Genomic DNA, 13079 nt, shown 5'->3' on the forward strand with positions numbered 1-13079 from the left:
AATTAAAAAACCCCCAAGAACAAAATGAAACAGTGATAAAACAGTGATAATGCTACAAGGGGAGAGAATTAACAATGGAAGATAATGAAAAAGCACAATACACTGCAAAATTGAGAGGTATGGCTATCATACTAGTTTCAACAGTAAAAGTGCAATATGACCTACTGATTATAGCCTGTGCTTTTATTATTTGACCTTATTTTTCTATTAAAGCTTATGAAAAAAAGAAACATGGCATACCAACTTCACCCCAGTGGAAAGGATTGGTGCCACCTGTTGTACAGTTATACACCATGACATTTCTTGGTCTGGGGGGGAAAAAAGACAAAAGAGCAAGTTAGGAGGCAAACAACCTTTTAAAAACACAGACAGAAGACATACCCAGAGTTATCCCTTCCCTCAACAGCATCATTTACAAAAAGCAGAAAGCATCAGTCCTATGTTAGATTTTTTGCTTTCTCTATCATCTTCCAGTATTTTTCTCCTTCTTTAACTATCATATGTCTTTTCTTTCAGAGAAGGTGTCACCTACATTACTGTAGATTGTATTGATTACAACAAGGCCCAGGAAAGAATTTTAAGGCATAGCTTGTACAACAGTATCAGTAGATGCCGTCTTCCTCTCTGGCATAAGGAAGTTACACTTTGAGGGATTAATGCTGTTAGAACCTGTCCTGGTTTCGGCAGGGATAGAGTTAATTTCCTTCCTAGTAGCTGGTACAGTGCTGTGTTTTGGATTTAGGAGGAGAACAAAGTTGATAACGCACCGGTGTTTTAGTTGTTGCTAAGTAGTGCTTGCACTAGCCAAGGACTTTTCAGCTTCCCATGCTCCACCGACTGAGAAGGCTGGAGGTGCACAAGAAGCTGGGAGGGGGCACAGCCAAACTGGCCAAAGGGACATTCCATACCATGGGACGTCATGCTCAGTACAGAAACTGGGGAAAGCTGGCCAGGGGTGCCGCTGCTCGGGGACTGGCTGGGCATCGGTCAGTGGATGGTGAGCAACTGCATTGTGCATCACTTGCTTTGTGTATTATCATCATATTATTATTATCATCATCATCTTATTTCAATTATTAAACTGTTTTTATCTCAACCCATGAGTTTCTCACTTGTGCTCTTCCAATTCTCTCCCCCATCCCACCGGGTGGGGGGAGTGAGCGAGCAGCTGCGTGGTGCTCAGTTGCCGACTGAGGTTAAACCACGACAGAACCTTAGATTCCTTTGTCCTGGGAGAATAGCAGGACACTGATTAGAAACTCAATAGAAGACTGATTTATTAATACATAGTATCATTTCAAAATACTCAGTACTCTATTGTCACCTGTTATACCTATTAACTCCAGAATACCAGGCTGCAGCCAGTGTTGTATTGACAACAACATCCACTGGAACAAGATCTGCTACTGCACTGTTGGAAGCTCTCATTGTTCGAAGAATTCCTTTTCCTGCCTTAAAGAACAAAACAACAACAAAAGAGAGACAGAAGACCCACCAGTAAAACATATGAAGCTTTGTTGCCTTCCAAAAGGAGGAAAAAAAATTTAAGTACATTCATTACTTACAGCAATGAAGAGACCACTAGGTCCATTGAAGTTATCAATCCATCCCTATTATGAACAGGGGGGGAGGGAAAGGATTTGGTTAGAGTATACTGAAGTCAGCAGTTTCAAGTGAAAATTTGACAAGTTTCTACATGTGTAAGGGGTGGAGGGAAAAGAGAATAAAGAGGAGAAAGATACTAATTTCCATGTCTCTAAATGAAGTTCTTCCATAGCAAAATCTGGTGATGTAACAAGTTGCTATGACTCAGATGAGATCTACCCATAGAGTCACTGGTCCTTCAAAGTGAGATGCTAGCTTGTTTATTTCTTATTGAATAAACTGCAGGGCATTGTCTGTATAAATATGTTTACGTCGAAAGTATTCAAGTTTACAAGTATTTTTAGGCTAGCTTCTAGCAACTCAGAAAACAGAGAAGCAGTTTTGCTATCGATTATTAGTTTTTTCATTTTTCAAACAGAAGACATTCTTGCTCATCTTTAATGACAGCATTTAGACACTATATACTTACTGGTTTGACATGTACATTGTACACACTCAAAAAGGCATGCAAAGTTAGTTATATGGATTTTAAGGGCTTGAGACATTCAGTCTTGAACTGGAGAAGCTATTCCAACACTAATCTCCCATATAGGAGGAAGCATATAGCATATATGCTATATATCAATATAGCATACGGTACATAGAACTTATGCCATCCCCTGCAAAGCTTACAGGGTTTGACTAAAAGAAGCAGAGCCAGAACATTTCTATGTCCTGAAGTCCCCAGTTTTCCTAGTCATCCTTTGCCGCTACGGACATACCAAAGCATCTTGAAGAGGGAAAAACAGATGAAGATACACAGAATCATGGAGTAAAAAGCTGACCATTTATTTTGTGTGTGAAATAGTATATCCCATTGTGATAGAAGTGTATTGTTCTATGATTAGAAGTAATTTACCCCTAAATTTTCCACATAAGAATACCGTATTTGGCAGCTTTTGTATCAGAGTTGTTATCCAGAAGCAACCAAGCCACAACTTCATAGTCTAAAAGATTTTCCTCTACAAAGGTCACTAGATAAACAGGCTGACAGTATGTACTACAGTTTACAGGCAAGATGGTCAGGTGAAAACTCAATGACTTACAGGAAAAGGCTCCTTCCAGCTAGCACCAACAATAGATGGCCTTATAATGGCTGTGTTTAATTTTGCACCTTCTTGTTGTACTACATATTCGGCTAAGGCTTTTGTGTATGTGTAAGTATTAGGTCTGTCGCCTATCAGTTTAGGAGTAATATCTTTCACTAGGCCATCATCCATCCACCTAAAGAAACAAAATAAGAGGCAAGTGTAAATTACCACATGCTGCTTCACTGGGGGTGGGGGGGAACGGGGTCGAAAGCAGTATGTAAAAAGGATAACCAGATAAATCAAAAATACTTCAGAAAGTAAAATTAAAATCCAATCTCTTCTTCAAAACACCACCCAAGGCAAAAAAAAAAAACCTCAACAAAAAACCACACTAAAGCCATCAAAGCATTACCATTCCCCTAGAAGCTGCATAAGCACAGAGGAACAAGAAATTCTGTGAAGAAATTTAGGCAATAATTAAAAACTCAGTTCTGTATTTCATGTTTCTGCAACCACCCCAGTATCTAACACTAAACTAGTACACTTTAAATCTCAGCTTGATTTTCAGAATTTAACACCAACTCCCACTGAAGTTAGCATGTCACATACTTCCTTCTACTTTAAACAACTAGAAGTTGTAAAACATTTCCATAAGCATTTGCATATCAAACAATAAGTGTCTGCTGACAGCTTATACTGCGCTTAACTTTAAAGCCACATAGCCTCCTAAAATACTGTTCATCAAAATGTAAGAGTCAGGGTTTTTTTTTCTTATTTAAACTGAAGGCCAATCCCAGATGCCAGAAAAATCAAGTTTAATAGAGCCTGTCTATTACTCATTTTGATTATATACCACCATTTAAATTAAGGTATCAAATGCATACATAGAACCCTTCTGAAAAAGGATCTTAAGGAAAAACGTTATATTTGAGATCCTACAGCAGCAGTATAGTTAGGCTGGTTTAAGGACATTACTACCAACTTACAGAAGACTGTTTATACTGACTTCATGCTCATTTTGTTTCAAATTAAACCATTAAAACCTAAACATTTGAAAGTAAATGCCAAGAACAAAAAAAAACCCTTTTACCAGAACACGTGCCCAGTTCCAAAAGTGTTTTGGAACTATTTCATATGGTGTACTGGTAGAAAGTAAGTACATTTATGAACTTTGTTAAATATCAAATCTTTTTTTTTCTTTTGTTGTTAAAGTTACCACGAATTTTTTTTTCTCCTTTAAAGAAAAAGGGATAAAGACTGAAATGAAAACAAGTTTCTCAGTAAAAGAAAGAAGGGTTGCACGTTCAGTGTCCACTGAAAGACGCATATCACTATTTACTTTTTTGCCCAAGTAAATCATTTATTATACACCAACTATAGAGCAAGTAGTACATTCTTTACAATAATCCAAATTCTATCAACTAAGTTCTCAAACATGAAGTGCAGACACAGCAAGTTAGTCTTTGGGACACAGGCACACTGCTCCTCAGTTAGCACTAAGTGATCTAGAAAGTGATGCCACTGGAAAGGAGTCCCAGCTGTATTACAAGCATCACCTCAACCTTTGTGGCGTTAAGCAAACCCACACCTCTGAAGCAAGCTGGGTCACCATGTTTCTCCCCTTAATTTAGTTAAGTATTTCAATTTCATCTCACTTCCCAATTCATTCAGCAGTTTGTATTTAAAATTGTAATAACCTTCAGTCATAGCACACAAGCACAACAGAGGCATGCCTCGAACTATTGCTACTTTGGTGTTCTCCACTTCAAAACAGGACTTGAATTTTATTTGCCTCAGCCACCCAACATCTTAGCCACATAAACAGAATTTAGCCATCATTGTTATTCTTATTCCCCAATGTTCTGTTACAATCAAAGCTGACATGCATCAGACTGCCTTCATGATATGAACTGGGGTGGGAAGAGGGGTAGAAAAGCCCAGAAAGGGACACAAATCTGTTTCTATGTGTCTCAGTCAGCTGTTGACTAGAGAGATCATCCTTGTGTAAGTTTACAAAAGCCTCCCCTCATTGCCATGAGTTCTAAAATACAGACAGCTGTCCAAGCCCAAACCAAGCAGTTTAAGTTATATTTATCCTGCTTTTGTAAAGAAAAGATAGAAAAAATATGACTATTTCAGAATATCTCGTTTGAAAGTGTATTTAAAGTCAACATTATAAAAACAGGTTGGCTCAATGTGCATTCTAGGTAGTAGCTCATTTGTTTTTAATGTTAGTGCTCTTCCATCTATCATAAGAAGTTAAAGAAGATATTTTACTTTTTAATTAGTTATTTTTAGTTTCATACTTCTCTTACAAGGGGTGATATTTTGTATGACAGGGAAGAAGGGAGAGACTGATTTAGAGACAAGATTATTCTTTATTCCATTACACTTGAGTTATCCCGTATTTGCCACCTGTTTCAGTTAGGGTTTGACAGCTACTAAATAAGACCTCAGGACAGCTAATATACACAGAAAATAAAATATAGAATGAGTAACTTTCTTCCCCCAGTAATGCCCAATTCAAGACTAAAAAGCTACAGAAACAGATTTTTAGTGTTTGCGCTCTCTGAATACCTAATGGAACTACTTCTACAGTTGTGTTTGAGCAGTTAAGTAATATTATTTCAGTATCTCAGACTGATCTTGCCATGGCATTTAGGTGGATGTAGTGGAGGCTGCTGTTGAAAGGGACTGTCTTGTTTTTATCCCTTCACAATGCCGATGCTAGCGTACTTGTAACAGCACAGGTTTTTTGTTTCTAATAGCTCCTGATTCAGCTCATCATACAGCTGAAAAACTGCCACTCTCAGCACATAGGAGGCATCATGAATAGATATGAGCATCTCCCTCCTTCAGTACTACTCCACACCTAGCTCAGCTGAAAGTGACCATAAAACCTTAGCCTATCTCCTTTACAGAAAAGGGAAGTATCAGCCATGCTGCCAGACTTACAGGACAGCGTAAGCTAGTTTCTTCATCTTTCAGGTTCCTAACCTTTTTTGGTACTTCATTACTAGGAAGCAAGTGGTTACAGACTACTGAAGTAGCTTCATAAAACATAACACGTACTCAAGAGAATCTATCAGTTTCCTGGGATCAACAGGAGGTGGATAAACTATTTCCTCAATCTGTTTTCGATTGCAATATGCATAGGCAGTCGAAACATGCATGAACACTTCCAAATTCTTCATTCGCTGTGCCAAGAAGAGGAGCTGTTGTGTGGCAGTCACATTTAACTGAACAGCATCTCTGTTGATTAAACAGAAATTTGATTAGCAGAAAGCAAGACAAAAAACAAGCAAAAAGAAATAACTAGTCAATTCACCCCTAAATGCCTCAGTGACGGGTATATAAAGTATTCCTAAACACCCCACCCTCCTCAGAAAAGGATAATAGACAATGTCCTAACTTTCTGCTTAGAACAATATGCTGCAGTCTTAATCTAGAACATCTCAGTGTTCAGGATAATTTTCCTAAGTTTTACCCTGTTCTTACTGTCATCCTCATGCTCCATTACTAGAGTGGGAAAGTCGGCATACCTTTGATCTCTTTAAGCTAAATCCCAATCCTACATTTTTAATAAAATGTGAATAAAATAATGCAACACAACACCTAGCTGCCACATGAGATGCATGTCAGTTTTAACAGCACCTCTGAACTTCCTAGTTCAAGTTGAGTTAGGTCAACAACTCAGAAGGAAGGCTCAGAGGGCTAGTAAGTTGGAGACTAGCACTGTCTTGTAGGATAGCACAAGGCTCAATAGCACAACAGGATTACAGGGAGGGAAAGGAAAAAAAAAGGAAAACCACCATGAACCACACTTTCATTCTCCAACCTCACTGCTTCTCATTAAAATAGAGTCCTTAAGGACACTGTAGGAGAGTAGGTATATCTCTACAATTCCCACCAGAACACAGCTTACTGACCAACTACTATGATTATTTTATACAATTCAGTTATTCTCTCCAGTCTATAAAACTTACTATGGGCACCAGTCTTCTTGTACACAGTGTACTAAGTCAATTAAGTTTCAAGAATACAGCTGAATAAAGCTTTATCAAAGTCTTTGCAATAAAGTATTACATTAACAAAAAAAACCCCCTTGGTCCCCCCCGAAATAAGCACCAAGTTTAAGACTGCTTTATCACACATTATTACTGAAGCACTGGGGGGACGGGAGAGGGGGGACCACTATCCCAAAGCAATTAACATCAATGGAAAAATGTTACTTCTCAATAAGTTACTTTTTTTTTTTTTAGATAAGAGCATTATACTCAGTCTTCACTGCCTCTTTCAAGAAGTCAAAGGAAGGAGTTCATAATCAGAGCTGTATGCGCCATTTTAAGATACAGAAGTATATAGCAAACACAAATTAGGAAAAGTTCCAAAATAAGCCCAAAGTATTTTGCTTTCTTGACTTTATTCCTACCCCTGGCCCTAAGCCAAGTATTTTGAACTTTACACTAGTTATTCCTGTTAAATATCTGATGAAGGCTGCTCTAGGTGGTCTTCAGATTTGTAAGATTCCTCCAACCATTCCAGCATATCTGTCAGGAAAGAGTTGAGGCCAGAGCACCTAAGAAATGCTCGCATTTTCTATTTTGCTAAACAACATACTGGGCCCGCCAAGAAAGCGGAAACTGCCAGAGGCTTTTTGTACCAAGACCCAATTCCACCAGCCTTGCAAACTGTTTTAAAGTCCCTCTGGGCTTTTGTCAGTTCTTTAACATTTCCAGACCATGAAACAGTGATAAATATGGGCTACCTTATGACATTTCAGCATACAGTATAGCATTCTTAGAGAGGTAGTGCCAATCTTTGTAACAACTCAAAGAAAACCTGAGTTGAGAAGTGGTTTATCTCAAAGTTGCTTTACTTCACCTCGCTGCCACCCCCCTCCCCCAAAAAAACAGAGATATTCCTCAAAGTCATTTACCCAAATTGGATATTTATTCACGTGTTTCAACACTAAATCAAGTCATTGTTTTTGCTAAAAGGCAAATACAATCTTTTCTTGCTTCTAGTACTCCTTTCTCTAGTATTTCCTTAATAAATTTTCTGTACAACATGTTTAACCTTTAGTTTTCACTTTTCTCCCTATGCATCTACTTCTCCCTACTCCCTCCAATGCAAACCTCTATTCTTCTTAGTGAAGGACTTTCTGAAGACACAGAGAAAGCTGAGCAGTATTTAATCTCCTGTTTGTTCATCAGGTAGAGAGGAAGCACTAGAACTTTCGCCACATAACTTTTTGGCAAAACTGTATCCTCTGAAAATGTGCATTCACCTTCTAACAAGGAAGGCTAAAGGAATAGTTTGTGTTCCCTTTCACACACTAGGAAAAAAGCTCTAACATTACTAGTGAGCACAGTACATATAGCTACACCTTATTCATACCCTTTCTACCCATCCCAGAGATCAGAGCAACACATGATGTTAGGAAGACTTGGAATAGCAATGCGCTCCCTAGTTTCTTCAACAGTTTCCCTTCAAAAAGACTTTGAAATTCAGGCACAGAAATTTAGTTAAAAACAAAAAAAAAAAACAAACAAAACCTGAGGGGCCTATAACAAAAGTACAAAAATAACTTCATTTCTAAGCACTAATAATGGATTTGTCTTTTTGCCTAAAGCTTTAAAAAGATATGAACTTTTCCATGTTAAATAGTGTAATTCTAACCTCTGGCAAAGCAGGTTTAAATAATATGCCTCCATCTTTCTAAGAAGAGCAAATGAAAACCCAACAGCTTGAGAAAAGGTAATAATCTTTTTCCCTTAAACTTAAGGGGCATCATGAAATTGACCAAGCACACAAACATCACAGTACATGAAGTAGCCTGACAGGCTGAATATTTGCAAGATTGTGCAGACACCTGATTTACCCCCTCCCTTTGAGTACCATTGGTTTACCAGACCAGAGTATACAGAATTTTAGACTTACCTTAGTGTTTCATTGAATCTGACTGTAGCAGCACAATGAAATATAATATTAATGCATTCTATAAGTTTTTCCTTGATTGGTTCACTAAGGTCCAGTTCAGGCTGTGTAAGTTCACTCGTAATTACTATTATTTTTGCTCTGAAGTTTGGCTGCTCGTCTCTCAACCTGTCAAAGAGCTGTCAAAAAAACAGAACTAAAAATTCAAACTAATAGCCAGTGAAGATAAAAGATACATTTCATGTAAGTGAAGAAAAAACCCACATTTTCTGCCTATACAGAGTTATACTGATGATCTTGAGAAGTAAGGAGGTAAGTTAGAAAAGTGTGTTAGGAATAGTACAACAACATTTTACTGACCTCCCATCAACATATTCAGCAATGAAGCTGTGCACACTTTATCCCATAGAGTGAAAGCAGTATTGCATGTGTTGTATAGAAGGTAGTAAGACTTCAGTTTGCACTTAATTTTTTTTTAATACTCATCCCTATCAGTATCAGAAGAAGGAATGGTCTCTATTAGACACCAGGACTCAAAGAAATTTTAAGTAGCAGTCTAAATACCGTCATCTCCTTTCTTTTAACAGAAGGCAAAAGTCTGCCCACTTTCCAAGCTTGATAATAAACTATTCAAGTTCTTGCAGACTGGCACGAGTCATGCTGGTTTTTAGGTTTAGAAAGCTTTCATCAAGCTTTAAAAATTTCCAGTGATTCAAGAAATGCTATCCTGGAATTATGCCACTTTTGGGGAACTTCCAGATTAAAAAAGTGTTTCTCTGGCTAGTTAAAAGAAAAAGGCAGGGTTAAAGGCTACATACCATGTTAGAACATCTGATCGAGTCTTATCAAATTGGTATTCAACTATTCTCACTGAAAAAAATCTCACCCATATTATATTCCTTCATATATTCTCCTCATAATTAACTGGATTCTAACCATGTGGCTTAACACACAGATAAAAATTCTTGCCTCATCTTATTTACAGTCATTACTGTGCAAGTTTTCCTGAGCAAAATAGTACTGTGGGAATAACACACACTTGAAAGTTTTGCCAGAGCAGACCCCTCTTCTTAATTGTACAGGGGCAAATATCTTAGCAACTGCTTCAACACAAGTCAATTAAAATGTATTAAAATCACAGCAGTACTTCCCCCCCCCCCCAGCATGCAGTTATATTGAGTGCAAATAGTTAAAGACATTTTCTTACAGAATGAAGAAAAGTCAATTCATTTTCAGCTATAAATTAAGTCACCTAAAGGTACAGTTTCATGACTCTTAAGGCAATATAAGTTTGTACTGCTTCCAAACAGATTGGTCCCTCTCCTAACTTCTTCATTTCCATGTAGTTTCTCCTGCACTCGCAATAGCGAGTAGCCCGATGGCTGTGTGAGCATACAAGCTTGCTGGTCCAGCTGGAAAAAAAAAAGGTTTTTGTAGGTATTTTTTCAGCTCAACTGTAAGCTAATGCAGCTCACTGTGTGGCCACCTAAAGTAGTAGTGGTAACGCTATAGTGAGAATATGGGACATCTCCAGTGATAGAGGTCTTGAACCGATTTCCCAAACATGAAGCTTCCCCTTAAAGGACAAAGCTGCCAAGACAGCATTTAAAGTCTCTGCAATTCTTAGTTCACATGGTACAGCAAACAGTGCTTACCTAAGGGCAGGAAGCCTTTTGTCATTTTGAAAATAAGCCTGCTATGTTTTTAGTTGGAATGATGGTACCTGCCTCCAGGAAAGTGAAGTAACTACCTTTAATCATATTAATGTGTGGTATGCATTATAATAGAAAAGCAGTCCCATGGATAAACACTTAAACAAAGAACGAGTTTGGTACTTTTAGTTTGTATGTTATATCTGTTCTGCCCCTTTTCACATCCATAGCCATACATTATTCCTACATACCTCGTACCAGCACAATGAGGAACAAGAACAAACACCTAGAGCACATGCAATACACATGGCAAATTAACAGAGGAATTATATACCTGAAGTCCAAAGGAAGTAGAAACCTCAACATTTTTTGGCTATTTGCAGCTCAATTTATTTTAATTATCACATTCACCCATTTAGATTTTCAACTCTTCAAGAAACAGAATGTCCAAGCATCTGTAGAACACTTAATGAGCCCATCCAAATTGTGAAAAATTACTGGCGAGGCCCTTACAACTGGACAACTTAAGACAACATACCCTATTAAAAATGTTAATAGTCTTTTGGAGGAATCTTGATTACATTAGTGCCGGTTAAACAATACAATTTCAATCTAATTTGTCTCACCATGTGATGAAGACAGAACAAATATCTGGCCCTATCTACATGTCTGCATAGATGTGCAACACCATCTCTTTATGCTCTCACTCTAGGGACTAAGATAAGATGTAGGACTACCTCAAGCAGTAGTCCTGCTTACCAGAACTTCTGTTGTGAACCTGTTCCAGCAATAAGTATTCACCAAGACTCATAAAACACATCAGATTATACCTACTCCTGCTGAGAAAACAGACTACAAGCAGAAGATTTGGACTCAAATTTAAACACCTTTTACAACACGAGTTTCCCAAAAAGCTATACTGAGGCTTAAGTCTTACTGAAGTTTAAGTCAGCCCACACTACTGCTACTCTCCCCCCGCCTGAATATTCTCCACTTTTTATTTGGGTAATAGTGTATACAAAAAAGGGATTGAGAAACTTTTCCTTTTTCCATCTCAGAGTTTAGTCTGGAGATATTTTCCTTGTTTCAGGGAGTGACAAACTGAGGGGTTTATGTAGAAATAATTTGTGACTTGATTTTAAGACAGAACACCACTGTAACTCATTCTGCTGCATTCTATGACATTGCACAGGACTGCAAGCAGATGCTTTTGAGCAATGAGCTAGAGTTTTGACATGGTTACAGAAAATAATTTACTAGGCACACAGCCATCCTCATGTCTGCTGTAATCTTAACTAGTCAGAGTCATAGAAATTCATTGCCTTACTTTAAACAACTTACCCCTCCTAGCCTAAACGCATTCATACTTTCTTATTGATTCCCTTTAAGCACCTTCTAACCACACATTGGGTAGAGACTACATTGCATTTCAACATATTTCCTAAGCCTGAAAAATTAAAACTGCCAACTCCCCTGTCCCATAGAGAAAGACCTGGATAGAAATAAACTCTGCTTTAGCAAAGTTCATACTAGACATCTGTCCCCTTCCTGTTCATCCTTCTCATCATAAACGGGATACTCTGTATTAGAGAGTGGGCAACACTGATGGATGGTTCTGCATGTAGTAAGAATGCCCAGCTTAGCTCACTAGAATATTAAGGTAATGAGTCTTTTCAGGAGGAAAGCCTCCCATCCAGCATGCACAGATAATCTTTTACATAAACACTTTGACACTTCCACAGCACAGAATTTCAGTGACTTTCTTTTGTTGTCACAGGTTTACAGTAATCTGTATGACTAACAGAAATCCATAATAGAATCTATTAAGACAAACATTTCTGTTCTGTTTACAAACATAAGCTATTTAAACAACCTGTTAGATCACATATTCTTGCTTACTGGTAGATCCAATAGAGCAATCAAGAAAAAGGAAGTACAAGCCTCATCTTATAGAAAAGAAAATAAGGCACAAGGAGAAAAAGTGACTTGCTTGAGATCTAAAGAAGGGACTCAATCCCATCTTACAACTCCCCATCCACACCGCCTCTTGCACCTGATTATACATTCTTTTAGCAAGTTTTAACTCAGGTGTTTTACTTCTCAGTTCTGCATTACAGCTGAACATCCCCCTCCTGAATTAAATACAGGGTAATTTTCCACTACTGGCTTTGCTAGAGACTAACAGCTTGAAAACCAGCCATAGAGGCACTGCCAGGTCTTGGATTTTATATTTCTGTTAGGACAAAAAACATTTAACAATAATATTTTGCTTTAGACAAACCAAAGTTGTTCTCAAAATGAAATAGGAACATTATAGAGAAGGACAAAGATGTACTTTGTGAGCATATGACACATACCTTGCAGCTGGTAATTTCTTCTACTCGTGCTTCAGGTGTCTGCCCTGCTTTGTGTCTTACCAACACATACACTGCGTTCACTTTAGGACAAGATCTGAGCAGCTTTTCCAGAAGCACTTTTCCCATGAAGCCTGTAGCTCCTGTCAGGAGGACATTCTTTCCTTCATAGTATTCAGGGATGGAAACCATTATGACCTTAACAAAAGTTAAAGACAAAAGTATATTAAAGGACTTCCAGGACTTCAGATGTGCAGAAGATATAAATAAATGGCACAGATGCAGACATTCAACCTCATACCTGAAAGAAATGCTTAACAGCCATTTTTTTAATCTAAAACAGCCACTTTTTTTTACCTATAACCAGTATTTAAAGATGTCTTTTTTTCCACCACATTCCAAGAAAGTCCCACAAGGTCACATCCCAGATCTTGTCATAAACTGCCCCTTTTAACAGT

At 37.9% G+C, this 13079-nt stretch overlaps 1 protein-coding gene across 4 annotated transcripts in view; it reads right to left on the reverse strand.

The window, feature by feature from the left end:
* Positions 1-13079, reverse strand: part of FAR1 (fatty acyl-CoA reductase 1) — a 40488-nt gene that overhangs the window by 16083 nt on the left and 11326 nt on the right. For 2 of the 4 annotated variants that reach the window (XM_076343939.1, XM_076343938.1), the window contains exons 2-8: positions 12625-12819; positions 8619-8794; positions 5748-5927; positions 2691-2868; positions 1566-1610; positions 1334-1452; positions 241-308 (exon numbers count right to left, since the gene is read on the reverse strand). In XM_076343939.1, the coding sequence (XP_076200054.1) occupies positions 241-308; positions 1334-1452; positions 1566-1610; positions 2691-2868; positions 5748-5927; positions 8619-8794; positions 12625-12813 (955 nt within the window). In that variant the 5' untranslated portion in view covers positions 12814-12819. Of the gene's footprint in view, positions 1-240; positions 309-1324; positions 1453-1565; positions 1611-2690; positions 2869-5747; positions 5928-8618; positions 8795-12624; positions 12820-13079 lie in introns of all 4 variants that reach the window. The other 2 variants (XM_076343937.1, XM_076343936.1) reach the window with 1 other exon arrangement.

The sequence above is a fragment of the Aptenodytes patagonicus genome, chromosome 7 (genome assembly GCF_965638725.1).
Source record: "Aptenodytes patagonicus chromosome 7, bAptPat1.pri.cur, whole genome shotgun sequence".
NCBI lineage: Eukaryota > Metazoa > Chordata > Aves > Sphenisciformes > Spheniscidae > Aptenodytes > Aptenodytes patagonicus.